This window comes from Carassius auratus, chromosome 1 (genome assembly GCF_003368295.1).
Source record: "Carassius auratus strain Wakin chromosome 1, ASM336829v1, whole genome shotgun sequence".
In the NCBI taxonomy this organism is placed as follows: domain Eukaryota; kingdom Metazoa; phylum Chordata; class Actinopteri; order Cypriniformes; family Cyprinidae; genus Carassius; species Carassius auratus.
In genome coordinates, this window is record NC_039243.1 from 24,067,614 (window position 1) to 24,087,832 (window position 20,219).

A 20,219-nucleotide genomic window follows, 5' to 3' on the forward strand; every position below is an offset into this window, starting at 1 on the left:
GTGTGCTTCAAAATTAAAGTTTCAGGTAAAGGTCCCCAAACGTGATGATGATTTCTTAATGATAAAACGGCATAACAGGTAAGGATGTTTGTCCATTAATTATTTTTACACTTGATGATTTTAGAATATTCTTAAGAAAATTGTATGTTCATTTACAAGTTTAAATGCAAAAATACATACAACAAAATTACAACATTTGTGGGCTAACTTTTGGACATGTGTGCATTAAATTAAATAATGATTTAAATTTCTTCATTGTTTAAAGGGTTTATAATATTTGTGTATTGTATGAAAAAAATAAAATAATAAAATCTTGTAACAAAAAAGACAAAGTGATTCATATATTTCTATCAAAACAACATTGCACAAATACAGGATATTACAATAAGGTTGTATCAGTCGTATACAGTGTATTATTAAAACAAATAATAAAGTATATTGTTATATATATATATATAAAAATATATAGCACTGCATTATATATATATATATATATATATATATATATATATATATATATATATGTATGTATATGTTGTAACAGATATGCAGGTCAGCGATTCATGGGTTAAATTCTGTTTTATAAATTCAGACTGTTGGTACTAAATGCCAGCCTGGCTGGACTTAAATTACTTTACGATACCCATGCGAGCCTCAAAGGATACCTGAAACCCCCCCAAATTCCTCCAACACACTGGAGACAAAGGAAACCTTTTTGTATAAGTTCCTTACTTTCATTTTATTATTAATATGTATTTTAATTATGTTTTTGGATTGCATAAAATGGTTAATCCTTGTTATGTGAAGAGTATAAGTTGCAAGCTCATACTTTAGGAAATGTCTCTCCTCACTTTAACTTTCTCAAAAAGAAATGTTCTGCAACCCCCACACTCCTTGGTAGCTCGTAAAATTTTACGACCACACAGGACAGGAGAGAAGCCAAGTCACTGGCTTCTTTTGAACAATGCATTCTATGGAATGTATTCATTAACTTTCTGTTTTCATGTTTTATAAATGTATTACGTATTCCCTTTTGGTACATTTAGATGTTTCCCAACATCTGCAGTGTTATCATGTGTTAAACAAATCTTTAAATGTGTAATTCGATCTAAAAATTAGATCTTTGGTCATATATATATTATGTCTAGTCTTGTTCTAATCGTCATGCTTTGACAGACCCATTTATCTAGAGCAAAGTAATGAAAAATGTATTTAATCTGGAATAATGAACTTGCTTTAATATTCCTGATGAAATCGGACAGGCCCTAAATCATCAGGGGGTTGTCTCAACCGAGACAAAGGAACTTTCCCTCCGCTTCAGATCGCGGACATTCATTGGATGCTCCCTCGAAAATGGGCGTGAACTATTTCAAGCTATAAGAATTGACCAAACAAGGTCCACCTTCTCTTCTGTCTTCTGCTCTTCTTCCCGTTCTCCGTTCTCGGACACGTCGCTCCGCGCGGCCTCAGGCCGCGCTTGGTTCTCCTCCCCCCTCAGCACACGGACTGAGGAGAGGAAAGCCATTTTCATGGCTCATTTGGAAACTTTCATTTTCGTTGTTTTCTTTTCTTTTCTTTACTAAGTTTATTCAACTATTCGCCTCTCCACACAATGAAGACGAATTCTGGAACATTGTTTGTTGAACCTTTCAAATACCGCGCGAAGATGAACGAACACCTCTTTGCAACAAAGGAACACGTGACTCCACGCTCACGCCAAGATCCAGCGCAGCTTGCGCGCGCGTCACACGGCCTCCGGCCCACGCGCGCAGTTTTCAAAGGACCACGTGACATCACACGTGCGTCGCCGGTACCACGCTCACCCACTGGGCCATGCAAGTATCGTTTTCTATGGAGATTTAAATGCTGCTTTAAAGTGTTGCTATTATTTGATTCGTTGTTGGTTCCACTAAGGTTTACTGACTGATTTTCATACCTGAGCTCATTCTGTGATCTCTCTCGCTTTCTACACTTCTCTCTCTCTCTCTCTCTCGTCTCTCTCTCTCTCTCTCTCTCTCTTTTATTTGGATTCCGTTATGTCTTGTAAATGTTTATTGTCTGTATTTTCGTACGCATATTTACTCTGTGTGATTTGTAGTTTGATGTATTACTAGTTGAATTATTAAAAACCCATATATAAAATGATTGGCTTTGGACTCCACCCCACTCACATTACGAGTCACTGAAATGTTCTGATCTTTAGCTACAAGCTCTAAATTTAGAAACTAAATTTATCATAAGGATAGGATAATATTTTCATGGCCAGAGAATACTTTTCCTTGAATTATAAGGCGTGATAACTTTATTGAAAATTGATAGGTCTACAGTGGTGTGCTGGACATACCACGGTTTGATCTGCAGTAATTTACAGTAAGAGATATCACAATAATTGATATGAAGAATGTAATATTGACATATTAATGAGTAAATTACAGTGCCCTGTGATTAGTATTGGTATTGGCAATTGAGCTATTTTTCATAATCAATAAAATTAAATGTAACTGTCATCTGAGATATATATTAATCAAATTCTTGATTAATTATTCAAATTCCCTATATATCATTTGAGTTAATTACTATGTAAAACTCATTGTTGTTTTTTTTTGGTGGAGGAACGCGGGCATTTCAAACTTCGTTTTGTGAGCAATCAATCTGTTGTATATGGTTTTTAATAATTTCTGCACGTGCGCTATGAAATTATGTAACGTTACTGGTGAGATAAGTCGCAAGACGCGAACTCACTCCTAACTGACTGAGGCAAAAAGCTGGTCAGTAGCACCTAGGTATTCATAGAAACTTAACAGTATAGTCACTGTTTTTTGATGAAAGTAAACTGCAGTATAATGTTAAAAGTATCCTGTTAAGAAAGACCAAAATCTTTTTACAGTGAGAACATTTTAATATGAATAATTAAAAGATGAAGAAATCTTTTATTAGTTGCAACATGTAAATCTGAACATGAGCGATGTTCCTCTGATTCAGTAAAAAGGCCTTGTTATTAAATATCGTTATTGAATTCGTGGTAAACCACAGTAATATTCAAAAATAAAACGATAAAAAAAACTCCTGGTCTAAAATTGGCTTAGCTACCCGATTTTTGAACCTAAAACATTTAAATCATAAGTGCTATTTTGATAAATGTTTATTGGAGTCAACAGTTGGAAAATTCCTGTTTTTATTACAGTTGTGTTTTGGAAGTGAACGGATCCTTCTTCAACCTATGTTAATATAGCACCTCAGAGATTAAAACTTTCTGTTTGTTACTTGTGATTTTTGATGCAGAAAATCAGCCTGACAAACGATCAGATAAATTCTAAGTCATATTGAAATTGTAATTCCTCTATCTAAACACTAGAGGGAACGTGTGGGTTAGAAATTTCAGGGTACACCCTGCTTTCTGATTCCAGCTTGCATGAGTGCAAAGCTGCCAACCTGTGGCCATTTCAGATAATGCGCTCTGATTGCTAATTTATAATCCCCTGTGATGTATATTTGAATTGGATGTCTAAATTCTCGATAATTATTTGCATTTACACTCTTGCTCGTGCGAATATTATTACAGGGAAACAAAAGAATGTTCCCTGCCTTTGACTGTTTACATTTACTTTGAGTTTAGTTCAAACATGATTTGAATTAAAATGTAATTGTTAATAGTGGAAATCTAGATGTGTCAGGTCAACCACTGATTGACCCACTTAGAAGGTAAGCCATCTAGTGGCAGTCTCCTGTTAAATCGACTAACAGAACTCTGTCTTTTCCATTCTGTTTTGAAATTGCATGTCCACTTTTACCCTCTTTGATTAATCTCACACTGTTTGATTAATTTCATGATCATTAATGATAACTTACAAGCTATCAATGGTTATTATAGGATATTATTCAGATTTTCCTTTTTAATTCATACATGCTTATTTTAAATTTTGATTTAAACCAGTTTTGAATTTTTAATTTGAATTAAGTTTTCTGCTCAGCAGGTTAAAGACAGAGAAGCAGTACTTCCCCCCCCCCCCCCTTGTGGTGAAAACCAGCTACTCCTTCTCCCTTGTTTCATTACTGTCTTTTAATTTGATGTTTATTATTTTTCTTCTCTCTTTTGACTCAGGTTATTTTGATAATTACCATTATTATCATAATTCATTTGTTTTGTTTTATCATGATTAGGTAAAGCTGTTACCTTTCCTCTCTACATATAGTTACTCAATTGATGTTAAACAAACCAAACCTTAATTAACTTTAAGTTTCCTTTGTTCATCCTTTGTGTATTTGATTGTAGAACTCCCTCGGTGATTGGACAGTCATCTCAGGTTTCCAGTGAGCAAGGCTGCCCGACCGGTGTTACCGATACTGGCTGCGAGTGAAACTCGGTCCCTCTTGTCTCAAGAGACATCAGCAATTTTGGCACTCCAAAGGTTGTGCTAAAAGTCACAAGCCGTGCTGTCCTGCGACACGCCAGAGTAACGGAGGACCGGGGACACTGCGGTTCAGTGTTTGGGGAGCACCGGGGAGGTTGACCAAGCCACTGGTTCCCACCTGAATGACTTCAATTCAACCAGGTGAACCAAAAGTGATAAAACCTATCCACTTATTATAAGCCACAGAATATTAGATATTCCCCCGGATATATTTTAAGTGTTCTGACCCTTTTGCTTCTTTAAGCCACACCATATTTCTAGGTTTCCTACCCAGATAGCCCACTCACCTGTTGGCCCTATCTTAAAACCTAGCAGTAGGCTTAGGCCTCCTTATTCTCACTAACACGTTGTGTTTCTATTGTTTTCATCTCATTTCAAGTGTTGTGTTTCACTTTGATCTTTTTCTACCACCTGTTCTGTTGTGATTTGTTTCTTTCATTTCACATAGAGACAGTAACCTGGGAGCCACCAACGAAGTTAAATAGTAGAGCGACCACCAGCAGCCGGTGTCATCACACGACCCGCTAGGCTACTGCCTGTCAAATCTCCATTTCAGGTCCTTCGTTGACCCAAGTTAATTGGCTACTTAACTGTCTGACTGTTTGCATCAGTCAGCCCCAAAATTCTCATAAACGGCACAGCCCGTATGAATATAGCTCGTTAAACGTAGAACGAACTTGCATTGGTCTTTTTGTGTGTGTGTGCTGTGCTTCTCTCACCGACAGAGAATCAGGATGTTCCAGGCATCCAGTCCAGCAGTCCACGGGGGCCACCTCTCGACATGGTTGAAAGCAGTGACGACCCCCTTCCTGCCCAAGGATGCCATTAACCTGCAGCACCCAGAGCAACTAGACACCGAGCTAGATGAACTGATGGCACGCGATCCAAACCAAAGCGACTACTACAGAGAACTCGCCAGGATCTTCGGAAGCCTAGTTCCATTCTCGTCGCCCAGGCACCGCTCAGTGAACGGAGCAACATCGCGGAGGAGGCCTGGAAGGATCAGGCCCCAACCCAGAGTCATCTTGATCAGCTTCTCCTCGAGACCCAGAACCAGCGCGAGAAAGAGGACGACACAGATCCAGAGCTACAGAAAGGAGTTGAAAGACTTCACAATGCCCTGCAAGATCTTCGCCTCGACACAGATCAAAGAGAACATCTGGAGAGAGAAGCCAGAAAAGAACTCAACAAAAAAACTCCAGCAAGGCGACGCTCTCCTAAAAAGAGCAGAGACTGAACTAAAAAAAAAAAAAAGACTATAAAACCTGGGCCTGCAAAACACACTTGCAAGCGGCCCAAGCTAAATTCAACAAGCTTACTCTGCAGAGAGACAAGCTCCAAGATGAACTTTACACTGTTCACACAGAACTGAGACAATTTCACAGATTACAGAGTGGCTGGATCGGAGAAACGCACACCACAAAATTTCTCCCGGGCCGCCACTCCAACCCTTTCAGCCAAGAACCCAGAGCTGGAAAAGGGGGTGTAACAAGAACCAGCTTACAAGAACATCTGTCAACAACGGAGGGAAGAGAACCCTTCCAGAGAACGCATGTCACCAAACCCTGCACTGCTCACAGAGAACTTCACAAGCTAGCCAGAAGCATCTCTACATTCATTCCAGATCCTGCAGGAGGACATGATGTTCATGCTTCTTTACAAGCCATTGACTTTCATTTGCAAACTGTCGCCAACGTGACAGATGTGAACACATTGTACCTGTTAAAAATCACGGCCAGCCGTGATGTGCATTGCTTTCTGGATCGTCAACCAGAGACTGTCAAAGCGTACTACCAGCAACTGCTACAGACTTTGATTCTTGAATTCTCTGATCCAAACTCAGACCATGGGCTCCTTATTGCTATGGACCTCAAACAGGGCCGATTTGAAAACCCACAGACTTTCTGTAGTCAGCTACGAAACACCTACTTCGGAGCATGCAATGAACCAGGTATGGAACAGGATTTCAACTTAAAAACTCTGTTCCTCCCAAACCTACATGCCAGTTGGAGTTTTCATCTCAGAGTCCCAGCGTGTCCCCGTAACAGAACTACACAAGAGTTACGGAACTTAGCCCACAAAGCTTGCACCAAGCAAAAGACTATTTGTGAAAAGACTGTGAAAAACCCCAACGTCTCTGTCTCTGAGCACTGCTTGGAGTTAACCCTAGATGGCGCTCTACAACACCACAGTCACAGACATCTTTACAGAGAGTCAATACCATTCCAAGCCAGCAGAGGGCAACACAGTGCAGCCACGTCTGAGACAGCAGAGATCCTGAGGGTGCTGAAAGATCTTCTTCACATGAATACTCGCAAGGAAGATGAGCCAAGCACCCAGAACACTGCCCGAGCTCCACAGTCAACAGCTACAGCTAACTGAACGAGACAGCACAGGTCCTCACACCAGGTACCACAAACACAAGGTACCAGAAAATGCTGTTTTGACTACCTGCCTTTGCAGCGAGCTACACAAGACCGGTCCTCATCACCCACCGATCGTCCCACCTGCCCTAATGCCAACATTCCTGGGCAGCCCTGTCAAAAAGGGGGTGGGTCAAAAAGGAGTCAACAGGGAAGACCTGATCGACACAGGATTAAACCTGACGGTGATCTCATCTTACCTTTTCAAAAGACTCCAATTTGAAGCTAAGAGACAAGATCGAACTCTTACACCTCAAACTTATGAACTGAATGTACAAGTGTACAGACAGGATGACATCCAGTTTGAACAGGTTGTTTCCATTCACCTGACATTCGTTCCGATGAGTCTAATACATCCCATGTATGTCCCACCAATGAACACTCATACATTGCTCATCGACAAAGACCTGCTAGAACACTTTGACCCTTTTCTGAACTTCAAACAGCTAAAAGACTTTGCTCAAGTGCGAGAACCTCTTTCTCTCCAGCCACACAGGTTGCTAGAGCCAGACTGTCAGGTCGCAGAGGTCACGGGAACCCCAGCAGCCAGCCATGAGTACAACGCCCTAACAACAGGCCCAAGTTCAATCCTCTGTACCTTAGTCAACAAACAGGGCACGGTGGTACCAGCTTACACCAAAGGGGTCGCTGTTCGGCTCAACCTGCAAGGTGGTCAAACCTCACACCACACGCTGGGTTTCTTCCAATCCTCACCTGAATGTGTGGAACTCGGACTCACACTTGCAAACAAGCATGTCAAACACCAACACCTGTTCCAGCAATGTGATAACATCACAAAAACACACAATGTGATCGTGTACTGGAAGAAGGAAAAAGGACACTCAAAGTTACCAAGTCTAGACGAGGACTTTAAAGATCACACTGACACCCTTGCCAAAACTGGCACACTAAACAACATTCTGTGGTCACTCCCAACCCACCCACCCACATTCAAGGTTGAAGTGATTACACACAGCACAAGAACTTTACTAGCTAAACTGCCTACCTCAGAATCGCTTACGCAGGCTCCGTTGTCTACACAGACCAACATAGCGGACATGCGGGCTTCTGAAACCTTGATAATGACTTTGTTTTACCACCTCTCAGACCCCTCCATCCACCCTGGCAACCAGTCTACAGTCACTGACAACCAAAGCCCCAGACCACTGCATGATACACAAACCATGCTGCGTGCACAGAACAATATTGTGGGTTGTGCACCGTCTGACATCACAATGCCAGGGCGTGTAATGCCACGGAGCAAAAGGGGGATAAAGCCAATATATTTCCATGACGCAGCATGTGCTGCACCACGCAGCACCAGAGCCACTGACAAAACACTGAAGCAAGCGTCATGCCAGCAGCAAGATGTGGCAAAACATGGGCGAGGGCGAGCTAAACCCAGTCACCGCCCACGAAGCAAAGAGACTGTCCTGTCCAACCAAAGACAGGCCTTGTTTGTTTCTTTCTCCCCTTTCTCTCTCTCTCTCCCTATTATCTGTACCAGGATGCTGCTGTGGTTTGCCGTGTCGTGCTGTCAGCCAAAGAGAGGACAGCTGCCACCGAGAAAACCGCTGAGACTCCTGACTACCGATGACAGGGCACACTACCCCAGCACTGTAACCGAATACAGCTGTACAAGGTTCCGATGGAGAGAGGACTCCCTCACTCACACTGAGGCCGATGTCAAACACCTGTTCAGCCAACATGAGAAAGTGACGGTTACACAAATGGAGTTAGGTGGACACCACCACCGCTCCAAACAGTGCCCGGGAGCTTTGCTTAGAGCCGCTGCTGCTGCCGCCAGAATGTTTAACATTGTTATGTCCAGTGTCAATGCAGCGAACCAGACTGTAAACTCCTTGAAACCACTGTTTACTGTCTTCCAGAAGAACTTTACCCAGACTCAGCTGCCTACAGCGTTAACAACAGACATGCTGTGGGAGGTTAGCTCCTCCAATGACAGCCTAACCACGAGTAAAACCCCACCATACATGATACCCTTAAGCCTTGTGTTAACTGTGCTGTCTTACGCCATCACCATGCCAGCTGACCTGCTACAAGTACACCTGGCCAACTCTCTGAATAGCGCCTTCCTACGGCACGTAAACCCCAAACAGAGAGAAGTGAACGTGCTCCTGAACCAACTCATCAGTGAGTCAAACCAAGTCTACAGACCTAAAGACATTGTCAGTGTCAGGATGTGGAAGAGCAACACCCACACCAAAACACACATTCCAAATGTGGTGGCCTACCACGACAGCAACACACAGCTGTACCTGGCCCCAAACATGCACATGTGTACTTTAACCAAAGACATTCATTATCTCTGCCTTAGCAAACCCTTCCTCAGACACAACTCTGAAGGAATCTGCGAGCTGCAACCCTGGGTCAGCTATACGCGCTGCCCTGCCGAAGCCAAGCCTCGTACACAAGTCACAGAAACGCAAGCAGAGATTGTGGGTAACAGATGGCTCGTCAACACTCCTGTGCGCTCAGCTATGCTGACCTACGACCAGCATGACACCGCCACCCGTGCCAACCTGCTGGACCAAGTACTGAAAGGTACCACCCAACACATTGACATTACTCCTGTCGATACAGCCCTCCAAGCACTGTCTCGACAGCCCATTCTGAACCAGTCATCTGCGGTCCTAGCCTGGACTGCTGCCGACACTGCACGGTGCATCTCCACCGTCATTGGTCCCGCCCTTACTCTTGGCGTGACCTTCATCCTATACAGGATACTCAACGAGATGCAAACCTCTACAGCCAAACTCACGACAACTGTGGCTGGAGGTCTCCGATGGAATCCCCGGAATAGGGACGCAAAGTCAAAGACAATACCGAACCTCACCAAGCTGAATCCTCAGCTTCAGGAACCACCTGTCATCATGACCCACCTGCTGCATGACCATCACGATTCACCTGTCATCTGCCCATCCGGATGATTGCCGTCCGATGATGTCCACACAGGGACTTCATCTGACGTAAAGGGGGAGATGTAACAGATATGCAGGTCAGCGATTCATGGGTTAAATTCTGTTTTATAAATTCAGACTGTTGGTACTAAATGCCAGCCTGGCTGGACTTAAATTACTTTACGATACCCATGCGAGCCTCAAAGGATACCTGAAACCCCCCCCAAATTCCTCCAACACACTGGAGACAAAGGAAACCTTTTTGTATAAGTTCCTTACTTTCATTTTATTATTAATATGTATTTTAATTATGTTTTTGGATTGCATAAAATGGTTAATCCTTGTTATGTGAAGAGTATAAGTTGCAAGCTCATACTTTAGGAAATGTCTCTCCTCACTTTAACTTTCTCAAAAAGAAATGTTCTGCAACCCCCACACTCCTTGGTAGCTCGTAAAATTTTACGACCACACAGGACAGGAGAGAAGCCAAGTCACTGGCTTCTTTTGAACAATGCATTCTATGGAATGTATTCATTAACTTTCTGTTTTCATGTTTTATAAATGTATTACGTATTCCCTTTTGGTACATTTAGATGTTTCCCAACATCTGCAGTGTTATCATGTGTTAAACAAATCTTTAAATGTGTAATTCGATCTAAAAATTAGATCTTTGGTCATATATATATTATGTCTAGTCTTGTTCTAATCGTCATGCTTTGACAGACCCATTTATCTAGAGCAAAGTAATGAAAAATGTATTTAATCTGGAATAATGAACTTGCTTTAATATTCCTGATGAAATCGGACAGGCCCTAAATCATCAGGGGGTTGTCTCAACCGAGACAAAGGAACTTTCCCTCCGCTTCAGATCGCGGACATTCATTGGATGCTCCCTCGAAAATGGGCGTGAACTATTTCAAGCTATAAGAATTGACCAAACAAGGTCCACCCTCTCTTCTTCGCTCTTCTGCTCTTCTTCCCGTTCTCCGTTCTCGGACACGTCGCTCCGCGCGGCCTCAGGCCGCGCTCAGTTCTCCTCCCCCCTCAGCACACGGACTGAGGAGAGGAAAGCCATTTTCATGGCTCATTTGGAAACTTTCATTTTCGTTGTTTTCTTTTCTTTTCTTTACTAAGTTTATTCAACTATTCGCCTCTCCACACAATGAAGACGAATTCTGGAACATTGTTTGTTGAACCTTTCAAATACCGCGCGAAGATGAACGAACACCTCTTTGCAACAAAGGAACACGTGACTCCACGCTCACGCCAAGATCCAGCGCAGCTTGCGCGCGCGTCACACGGCCTCCGGCCCACGCGCGCAGTTTTCAAAGGACCACGTGACATCACACGTGCGTCGCCGGTACCACGCTCACCCACTGGGCCATGCAAGTATCGTTTTCTATGGAGATTTAAATGCTGCTTTAAAGTGTTGCTATTATTTGATTCGTTGTTGGTTCCACTAAGGTTTACTGACTGATTTTCATACCTGAGCTCATTCTGTGATCTCTCTCGCTTTCTACACTTCTCTCTCTCTCTCTCTCTCTCTCTCTCGTTCTCTCTCTCTCTCTCTCTCTCTCTTTTATTTGGATTCCGTTATGTCTTGTAAATGTTTATTGTCTGTATTTTCGTACGCATATTTACTCTGTGTGATTTGTAGTTTGATGTATTACTAGTTGAATTATTAAAAACCCATATATAAAATGATTGGCTTTGGACTCCACCCCACTCACATTACGAGTCACTGAAATGTTCTGATCTTTAGCTACAAGCTCTAAATTTAGAAACTAAATTTATCATAAGGATAGGATAATATTTTCATGGCCAGAGAATACTTTTCCTTGAATTATAAGGCGTGATAACTTTATTGAAAATTGGTAGGTCTATAGTGGTGTGCTGGACATACCACGGTTTGATCTGCAATAATTTACAGTAAGAGATATCACAATAATTGATATGAAGAATGTAATATTGACATATTAATGAGTAAATTACAGTGCCCTGTGATTAGTATTGGTATTGGCAATTGAGCTATTTTTCATAATCAATAAAATTAAATGTAACTGTCATCTGAGATATATATTAATCAAATTCTTGATTAATTATTCAAATTCCCTATATATCATTTGAGTTAATTACTATGTAAAACTCATTGTTGTTACACCACGTCATTATTGAGTCATTACTGCCCAACCTCTTTCTGTAAACATGTCACTATGGTACTATGTGTGTGTGTGTGTGTGTGTGTGTGTGTGTCTGCAGTTACAAAATGCAGTGTAATGCTCTGTTTTTACTAACACTGCTAATGCTAAGATGAGTGATCTCTGTTACATGTTTACTGACTTCTCTACTTCAATGTTTTTCAAACCCTGGGTTGCGACCCAAAATAATGGGTCGACAGGATGATTTAAGTAAACTGTATATATGTATGCAACAAAGCTCAAAAATCTGGGAAGGGAGCGAGAACCAGCAAACGTAACTTTAATAACAAAATTAACAAACAACAAAATTAATGTAAGCGGCAGCAACCTCACAGCAAACTCTAGTGTGTATCTCTCTGTTTGCACTCTGGAGAGTTTAAATCAAAGGTTTACAATGTGTTTTTGCAGCTTTGAACACTGTAGCCAGTCACAGACATATTTGTTGAGTTCTTGAACGCAGTGGCGAATCAGAATGTTTCTGTAAATCAGAATCCACTCACCTCTCAAAAAGCAGGTGTTCTGTTCAGTGCTGAGTTCTGCAAGCTCATCTTCTCATTGAAATAAAGAATAGATATATGGCCAGCTATGGCTTAATGGTTAGAGAGTTGGCCACGAAGGTTGCAGGTTTGAGTCCTGGTGCTGGCAGGAGTTGTAGGTAGGTAGGTAGGTGGGGAGTGAATGAACAGTGCTCATTCACTGATTCCACTCTCAATACCCATGGCTGCAGTGCCCTTGAGCAAGACACTGAACCCCCAGTTACTCCCCGGGCGCTGGATATATAGCTGCCCACTGCTCCATGTGTGTTCATGGTGTGTTCACTTCTCAATGCTGTGTGTGTGCACTTGGATGGGTTAAATGCAGAGCACCAATTCCGAGTATGGGTTACCATACTTGGCAAATGTCACGACTTTCACTTTTCACATAGAAATGATGTAAATAAGAGATGTATTGTTCAGTTTAGAGAGATTCATTGATTATTATAAACTGAATTTTCTAAGATTGTGATAAAATGAAATGAGTGACAGCTTTTCATTGCTCATTAAGGGATTATATATGTATTCTTGGCTATATATAATCCATTCAGAATTTAACTGAAAGTTTTTCATGATGCTAAGAGGACCAACATGGCGAAACATGCTGCAAAGTTTCGGGACTGACATCCATATATAAATGGCAGATTCCCTCTCAAAATCGCACCGATTAACATGATAATCATAACAAAGGATGGGATAAAATATGACATGTCAAAATATATGTGCATGAAGGTTTTGAAAAAAGTATCTTATGCTCGTATGCATTTATTTAATCCTTCAGTGATCACTCTGATATGTTAAACTCCTTCCTGAGAAATATTTCTTACAATTATCAGTGATTAAAACAGTTGTGCTGCTTAATATTTTTGTGCAAACCTTCATGCATCATTTATTTTATTTTTTTGAGGGGGGTGGGTTCATTGATTAATAAAAAGTTTGAAATGAAAGAACATCATTTATTTGGAAATGTTTTGTAACATTATAAATGCCTCTACTGTCCTTTTTTCCCCATTATTGTACTGTGAGGTAGTTGGCCATAAACGCTAGTTTGACTCTTACCCTAGTTCGTAATACTAATTGGACCTGGAGTTTACTTACTGCATATCGAGGGTGTTTATGAAAACAGCACATTTTCAGTGTTTTGGTTTTTGTGTTCTAGGAAGCACTGATCATAGCCAGCATGGAGCATCCTCATCTAGTGCATCTTTTGGGGGTCTGCTTGAGTCCAAATATTCAGCTGGTAACTCAGCTCATGCCCCACGGCTGCCTGCTGGACTACGTACATGAACACCAGGAGAACATCGGCTCCCAGCTGCTGCTCAACTGGTGCGTGCAGATCGCAAAGGTAAGAGTGCCCATGTGCCCAGTGTTATTTTTTATTTATTTTTGCCTTTGTAGTTTAAAATGAACTTTGAAAATCATTGTCTCAAATAATTAATCTGTGTACCCTTCCCAACGCTTGTTGTTTTGATATTTGAGAGTTCACAGTAAATGCATTTTATTTGATTCCTTGCAAGTTTTTATACCGAACTCACACATCAGCTGGCTGCTGAACCACTAAATTCTCAACTGCTTTGGCTCAGTTGGGTACCACATCAAATACAAGGACGCTCTTCGAAGTACTTTGAAGAAAAAGCTCCAGTGTCTCAAGCCTCAAATGAGTGCAACTGCCCCCAACCGTGTTTAAAGAGAAAGTCTTCTTTCTACAGCTCTGTGATTGAAACATTATGTAATGGACTGGTGTATGAAGGAGTTAAGGGAAAATATCAGTTTCCCAATAGGCTTTCCATTTCCTACTCAGCAATGCATGAAATATTCATTCATTGTTGTTTTATTCTACCAGTTGAGCTGCGGTACTTAAATAGTCAACAGTTCTTAAATTGAAGACCAGTTTGTGTCATTTGCCAATCTAGCTTCACACTCCTTTACCCATGATTCCGTATTTCTGGTTTCCATCCCACATACAGTGCCCTTCATAAGTATTGGAACAATAAAGAAAAAATTATTCTGTTTGCTGTGGAGTCAATAAATATGTAAATATGTATAAAAGATAAATATGAGACAAAACTACAGATTGTCACAATTTATTATTGGGTGATTCAACACAAATATGTTTTACCAGCTAAGAAGATCAGCACTTTTAGAGTTTCATCTCCTTATCTTATGTGAGCATAAGTATTGGAACAGTTGCCTCACAGGTCTTTCTAAGTGTTCAGCTGTGTCCTGTTGCATTAATTCTTCAGATATTAAAAGCAGGGAGTGTGTCTCATCAGTTATATCCATTGCTTCTGCATTGTAAGTCTTGCATTCGATGATGACACACACAAACTAGGAGGAGGCTGCCTCTGAAAGAAAAGCAAGCAATTTGGATGCTAAGAGAAATGGGAAAAGAGAAAGTCAATTAGAACTATAGGAAAACAAAGGTCATGGAGAAATCAAGAGTTTGGAAACTATCAGCGACATCAACAACCAACCACAACCTGATCGGCTGAGAAAAACAACAGTAGATGATGACAGACAAATCATAAAAGCTGTGAAAATGAACCCTAAAATACGTGTCAATAAAATCACCAACAACCTCCAGAAAGCTGGGGTGATGCTCTTTCAATCTACAGTCCACAGGAGAATTTGACACAGAATTACAGAAGCTACACAGGAAGATGCAAACCTCTGATTAGCACCAAAAATAGAAAGGCAAGTTTCTTCACAAATGTGAGTTGATGGGCCGATGAAACAAAGATTAACCTTTATCTAAAGTTTGGAGAAAAAAGGGAACTGCAAATGATCCTAAGCATACAACCTCATCTGTAGAGCTTGGTGGAGGTGGTGTCATGGCGAGGGCATGCATGGCTCTCTCTAGAACAGGACCTCTTAATTTTAATGATGACTTAATGTATGATGGCAGTAGCAGAATTAATTTGGAACGAAATTTGGTAAAAAATCTTCTTGGCTACCAATATTCAAGAAAATGCCACCAAACTCAGTAGAAAGCACTTCATATTGAATCAGTTCATTCAAGGACTTTATCAGGGCAAGGAAATGTAAAGTCTTAGATTGCCCAAATCAATCTTCAGATTTAAATAAAAGTAGACTAAAGACAGAAACTCCCCAAAACAAGCAACCGTTGGAATTGGCTGCATTAAATGTTGGGGATAACAATTTCAAAGCATAAGACCAAGAGTCTGGTGATGTCTATGGGTTGCAGATTAGAATGATTTCTGAATGTGACACTATAGACTAAAGGAAGGCATGAATAAATTACATTTAACGTTAAGATAGACAGACAGACAGCCCATTACTGTTGACAGTCTGCCCTTTGTGCATTGAACCCGACCTGATTGAACTGCACATAGTCCGCCATGTTTATATTGTCACTATGTTTACACAATGACTACTGTTACATGTGCATGAATAATGCAATAATTTCCGATAATCAGATAAATGACTTAATCCCATTATGATGTTTACATGTAAAGAGCAAAGCTCTTCACTCCTATTTACATGTAATTTCCATTATATTATTTGCTAAGAATTTTTCATTATAAATGCAGATTTGTTCACCGGTTCTTGTGAATAGGCTCGGACATTTTGTTGTGAAGCACCTAAAAATGTCACCATTTCTGTGTTTTCATTCATCAATGTACTGAATTATTTTAATGTTGTGCGTGAACTCTGTCTCCTCAGCTCCCCAGAAATGCGATGCTTTCTTTCCCACCAACATTTCTAATCTGCGTATTATTGCAGGTGCGCTTCATTTCATTCATGCACGTCAAGAGCACATGCACACTTTAGTCAGAGGAGCAATAATGCGATTGAGGTGTTTACATGCCTGTATATTTCGATTAAAATTGGCGTACACCACCTATGTTAATACAATTATTCTTGCTGCGATTATGAGCTTAATCACATTATTTAGATCAAAGTATTGCGTATACATGAGGTAAAGTTTAATCGCAATATTGCCAAAAACTCATTATAATCACATTAAGAGGGTGCATGTAAATGCACTCATTGTCTGCACCAGACCAGAAATGTGCTGAAGAGTCTTATATATTTGTGCAAATCATTTTATGCATGGGTCATTTCAACACAGGATTTGTACAGCATCTGTTTCTGAAAGATGGGTCAGTACCATTTGTTCATGCGCAAACATCATATCCAGAACAAGTAAGAATCGCCTCATATTTTCTGAATATTTCCAAAATGCATTTCTGGTTGTGCTTGTCATCATGCTGTACAGTTAAGGTGGCTAAAGTTACAACGGTCGCTCAGTGTATTCACAGAGAGCAGGGCTGTCATTAGTTTTATCCTGAAAACGATCACTGTCTGCATATATAATTAATAATTTCTGACATTTTGGCTTTGTGACATTCTCCGGTTTTGTTGTTGACAGACAATCTGAAGTGTGAGCTGTATAGGTTCCGCCCTGGAAAGGGGGCAGAAGCAGCAGCTCATTTGCACTGAAAGGCACACGTTTTTGCACACACACAAAGAGGGGCAAATTTGCTATAATAAAAGATTGGTGGGGTATTTGAGCTGAAACTTCAAAAACACATTCTGGGGACACCAGGGACTTGTATAACGTATTGTAAAAAGGGGCATAATTAGCTCCCCTTTAAGGCTGAATCAGTGTTTCAGTGTTGTGTTTATCTATCATACAGAAACTGTGTGTAGTGAAAGGGCGGGCTCCTCTTCCTGCTGTGTTCTTGGAGAAACTAGAGACTTATTATACTGTGAGTGAATTTCCAGACCTGTTGCTTTCTCACGCCTAGACCCGAGGAACATGACATCTGAGGTGAAGAGAGAGTTAGATGTAAGAGAGGGGACTGATGTTGACACCTGCAGTGTAACAAGATATTTGAGTTGGATAGCAGCATTTTCAGTGTCTGATATTCACCAACTTCAGACGGATTTCCTTCTCTTTTTTTAATGTCACCTTTTACAGCTTTGATGATTTACTTAGCATCTTTTGTCTGAGAATATAATTTTAATTAGTCAAATCAGTATATTACACTAAAGACCAGGGTAATGTCTGCTGATAATTCAGCTTTGCCATCACAGGAATAACTTTATTTATTATTCTATGCTTTAACACTCAAAGAGGCAGATTCAGTAATACTTTCAAAATACTTTATTCTGTATAACACTTTTAATATAGATTATTCTGAAAAGGGATAGATAGATAGATAGATAGATAGATAGATAGATAGATAGATAGATAGATAGATAGATAGATAGATAGATAGATTATATCCTTTTTTAAGTAAATTGATACATTTTTTGTTTGTTTTTATTTTTCTCCATTTACATTTGTGATATAATAATATGGGAGTCAGAGCCTTAAATGTAAAGCAATTTGAAATTAGACTGTTTTGCATATACCTTAGCTTATTTAAAAATCATAACAATTATTAATTGTTTTATCACTGCATGATGAATAAAAGAGTGTTATAATATTGTTTATAACATCCGCTGTCTCTCTGTGGATAAATTGTGTGGCTGTTATAGAGCCATTTGCATATTTCGAAGCTAACTTGGCATCAAATGTGATACCCTCCATCAGATTATGGGTGTCATTTGAATAATTCCCAGCATCTAGCATTTCTCTGCCAGGAAAAAAAAACTAAAGCCAAAATTAACTATATTGGAAAAGAGAAAGTTATCATTATTGCATCCATTTAGCTAACTAATCATGTTCAATTCTTATATCTGGTGCTGCCCTGTCATTGAATATGTTCAGTTTTCGTATGCAACACTAAGTGTTTTCTCTCAAGTTCCCTATTTTATAACTTAAAGCAATGCATCACTAAAGATACAAATACTGGCTGTTACATACAAAATGTAAATATGTAATGTCATAATTTACATATGTATTTTTTGCATTAGGCTATGAATTAAGCGTTTATTGATAAAACTATTTAAAGTATTTCATTTACAGTAGCATGAACCACGAGTAGTCGAGTAACTCAAGTATTTTTAAATAAGAAATCGATTAAATTATTTATTTATTCAACTTTGAATGCTTTTGCTGTTAAAGGCCAGCACTAATCTTTTCACATCACCTCTCAAACAATCCCTAATCCAGGCTGAACAAGCACTTTCATTCAGCCTGATGATAACTTTGGAAAATGCAGAAAGCCTCTAAAACCCTCCAATTATGCAAGGTATCCGCTGCACTAATAGATGTATGGAGTTTGGATTTGGAGGATTGAAAGACGCTTGATTTCAAGATGGCTGACTATGAAAAGAGCTGAGGTGTCCATTAGTGTGAACTGGGCTAATTCAAGCTGCCTGCAGCTGATGGGACTCTGTGCTCATGAATGATTTAGTAATGTTTGCTTTTGAAGATGTGGGCAAAGGAAGAACTCTTGATCCAGTACTGAAATAATACTAATATTTTTATGCAGATATTTTTTCCAGTTAGTCATCTGATTTCAGTCTTATAGGATTGACTGGGCTAGTTTTATGTGGCCATCTTTCTTTCTTTGAAATGTGTCCATTTTCATGCTTTTCGCAAATGTGTTTTTTAGCAAGGCGTGTCTTTTTTCAGTCAAAAATCTGAATCTGAATTTAATATTTTGGATGTGTTGTCATTCAATGTATGATAATATGTTAAATTTAAACATAATTAGTTTTTCATGTTGTAGTTTAAAGGAAAAAGGACTGTGAGAGTGTAAAATCTGTTGCATAATATTTGTGTGTGTGTGTGTGTGTGTGTGTGTGTGTGTGTGTGTGTGTGTGTGTGTGTGTGTGTGTGAGCTTGTTTATGTGGTTAATGAGGACACAAATTTGTATAATGACATGGGTATGACACAGGTATTACAATGAGGAGGTGGTTTATGAGGACATTTTTAGTGTCCCCGTAATTCAAAACGCTTATAAATCATACAGAATTATGCACAAAGTTTCCTGTGAGGGTTAGGTTTAGGTGTAGGGTTGGGTGCAGGGCAATAGAAAATACAGTTTGTACAGAATAAAACCCATTACGCCTATGGAGAGTCCCCATAAACCACATATACCAACGTGTGTGTGTGTGTGTGTGTGTGTGTGTACTTGTCTACCTATCCAACAGGGGACCATGGTGTCGTTACACACTCACCAACAGGGGACCTCAGAGCTAAGAGGGGACATTTTTCAGGTCCCCTGTTAGACATGCCTTAAATCATGCTAAAATCAACTGAAAAAGCCCCTGGTGAAGTTTTTTTAATTTTGACCAAGTGGGGACCTGGACGTGTGTGTGTGTGTTTAAACTCATTCTCAGCAGCGCCCCTGTAGGCCGGGGCAGGAACTGTAAGGGCAAATTCACACACGTCGTTCACACTCCTCTATTGTCTGAATGCCTGCTGTTCCAGAGAGACTCTGTGGCTCTGAGAGGAGATTGAACACAAACCAGTCTTTTAAACTCCTAAACTCTTCTAAACTCTTAAAACATTCATATTCTCAAACATCCAGGAGGACCACATTACAGTGAGGCAAAATAGTGTCTGAATTATTAGCATTATTATTTCACTCTAATGCTAAAAAAAGTTTATTTATATATTTTTTACCCCCACATTTTTTAACAGTGTATGTTGAATGTCAAGAACTGGTATTTTATTGTTATCATCAACATAGCCATTGCATGCACAGATAGTGAGAATGTGAAATATTGTTAAATGTAAGGTCAGCCGATCAGGCGTCACACTTCACCATCTAACAGGGGACCAGTGTGCTTTTTTTTTTTAATGCAACA

The 20,219-nt window shown here is 40.1% G+C and overlaps 1 protein-coding gene across 1 annotated transcript in view; it reads left to right on the forward strand.

Annotated features, from left to right (window-relative positions):
* The first annotated feature begins 13,408 nt into the window (after positions 1 to 13,408).
* LOC113105086 (receptor tyrosine-protein kinase erbB-4-like) overlaps positions 13,409 to 20,219 on the forward strand; it is a 36,452-nt gene continuing 29,641 nt past the window's right edge. Inside the window, exon 1 of the mRNA XM_026266201.1 lies at positions 13,409 to 13,832. Within this exon, the coding sequence (XP_026121986.1) occupies positions 13,668 to 13,832 (165 nt within the window). The 5' untranslated portion in view covers positions 13,409 to 13,667. The remainder of the gene's footprint in view (positions 13,833 to 20,219) is intronic.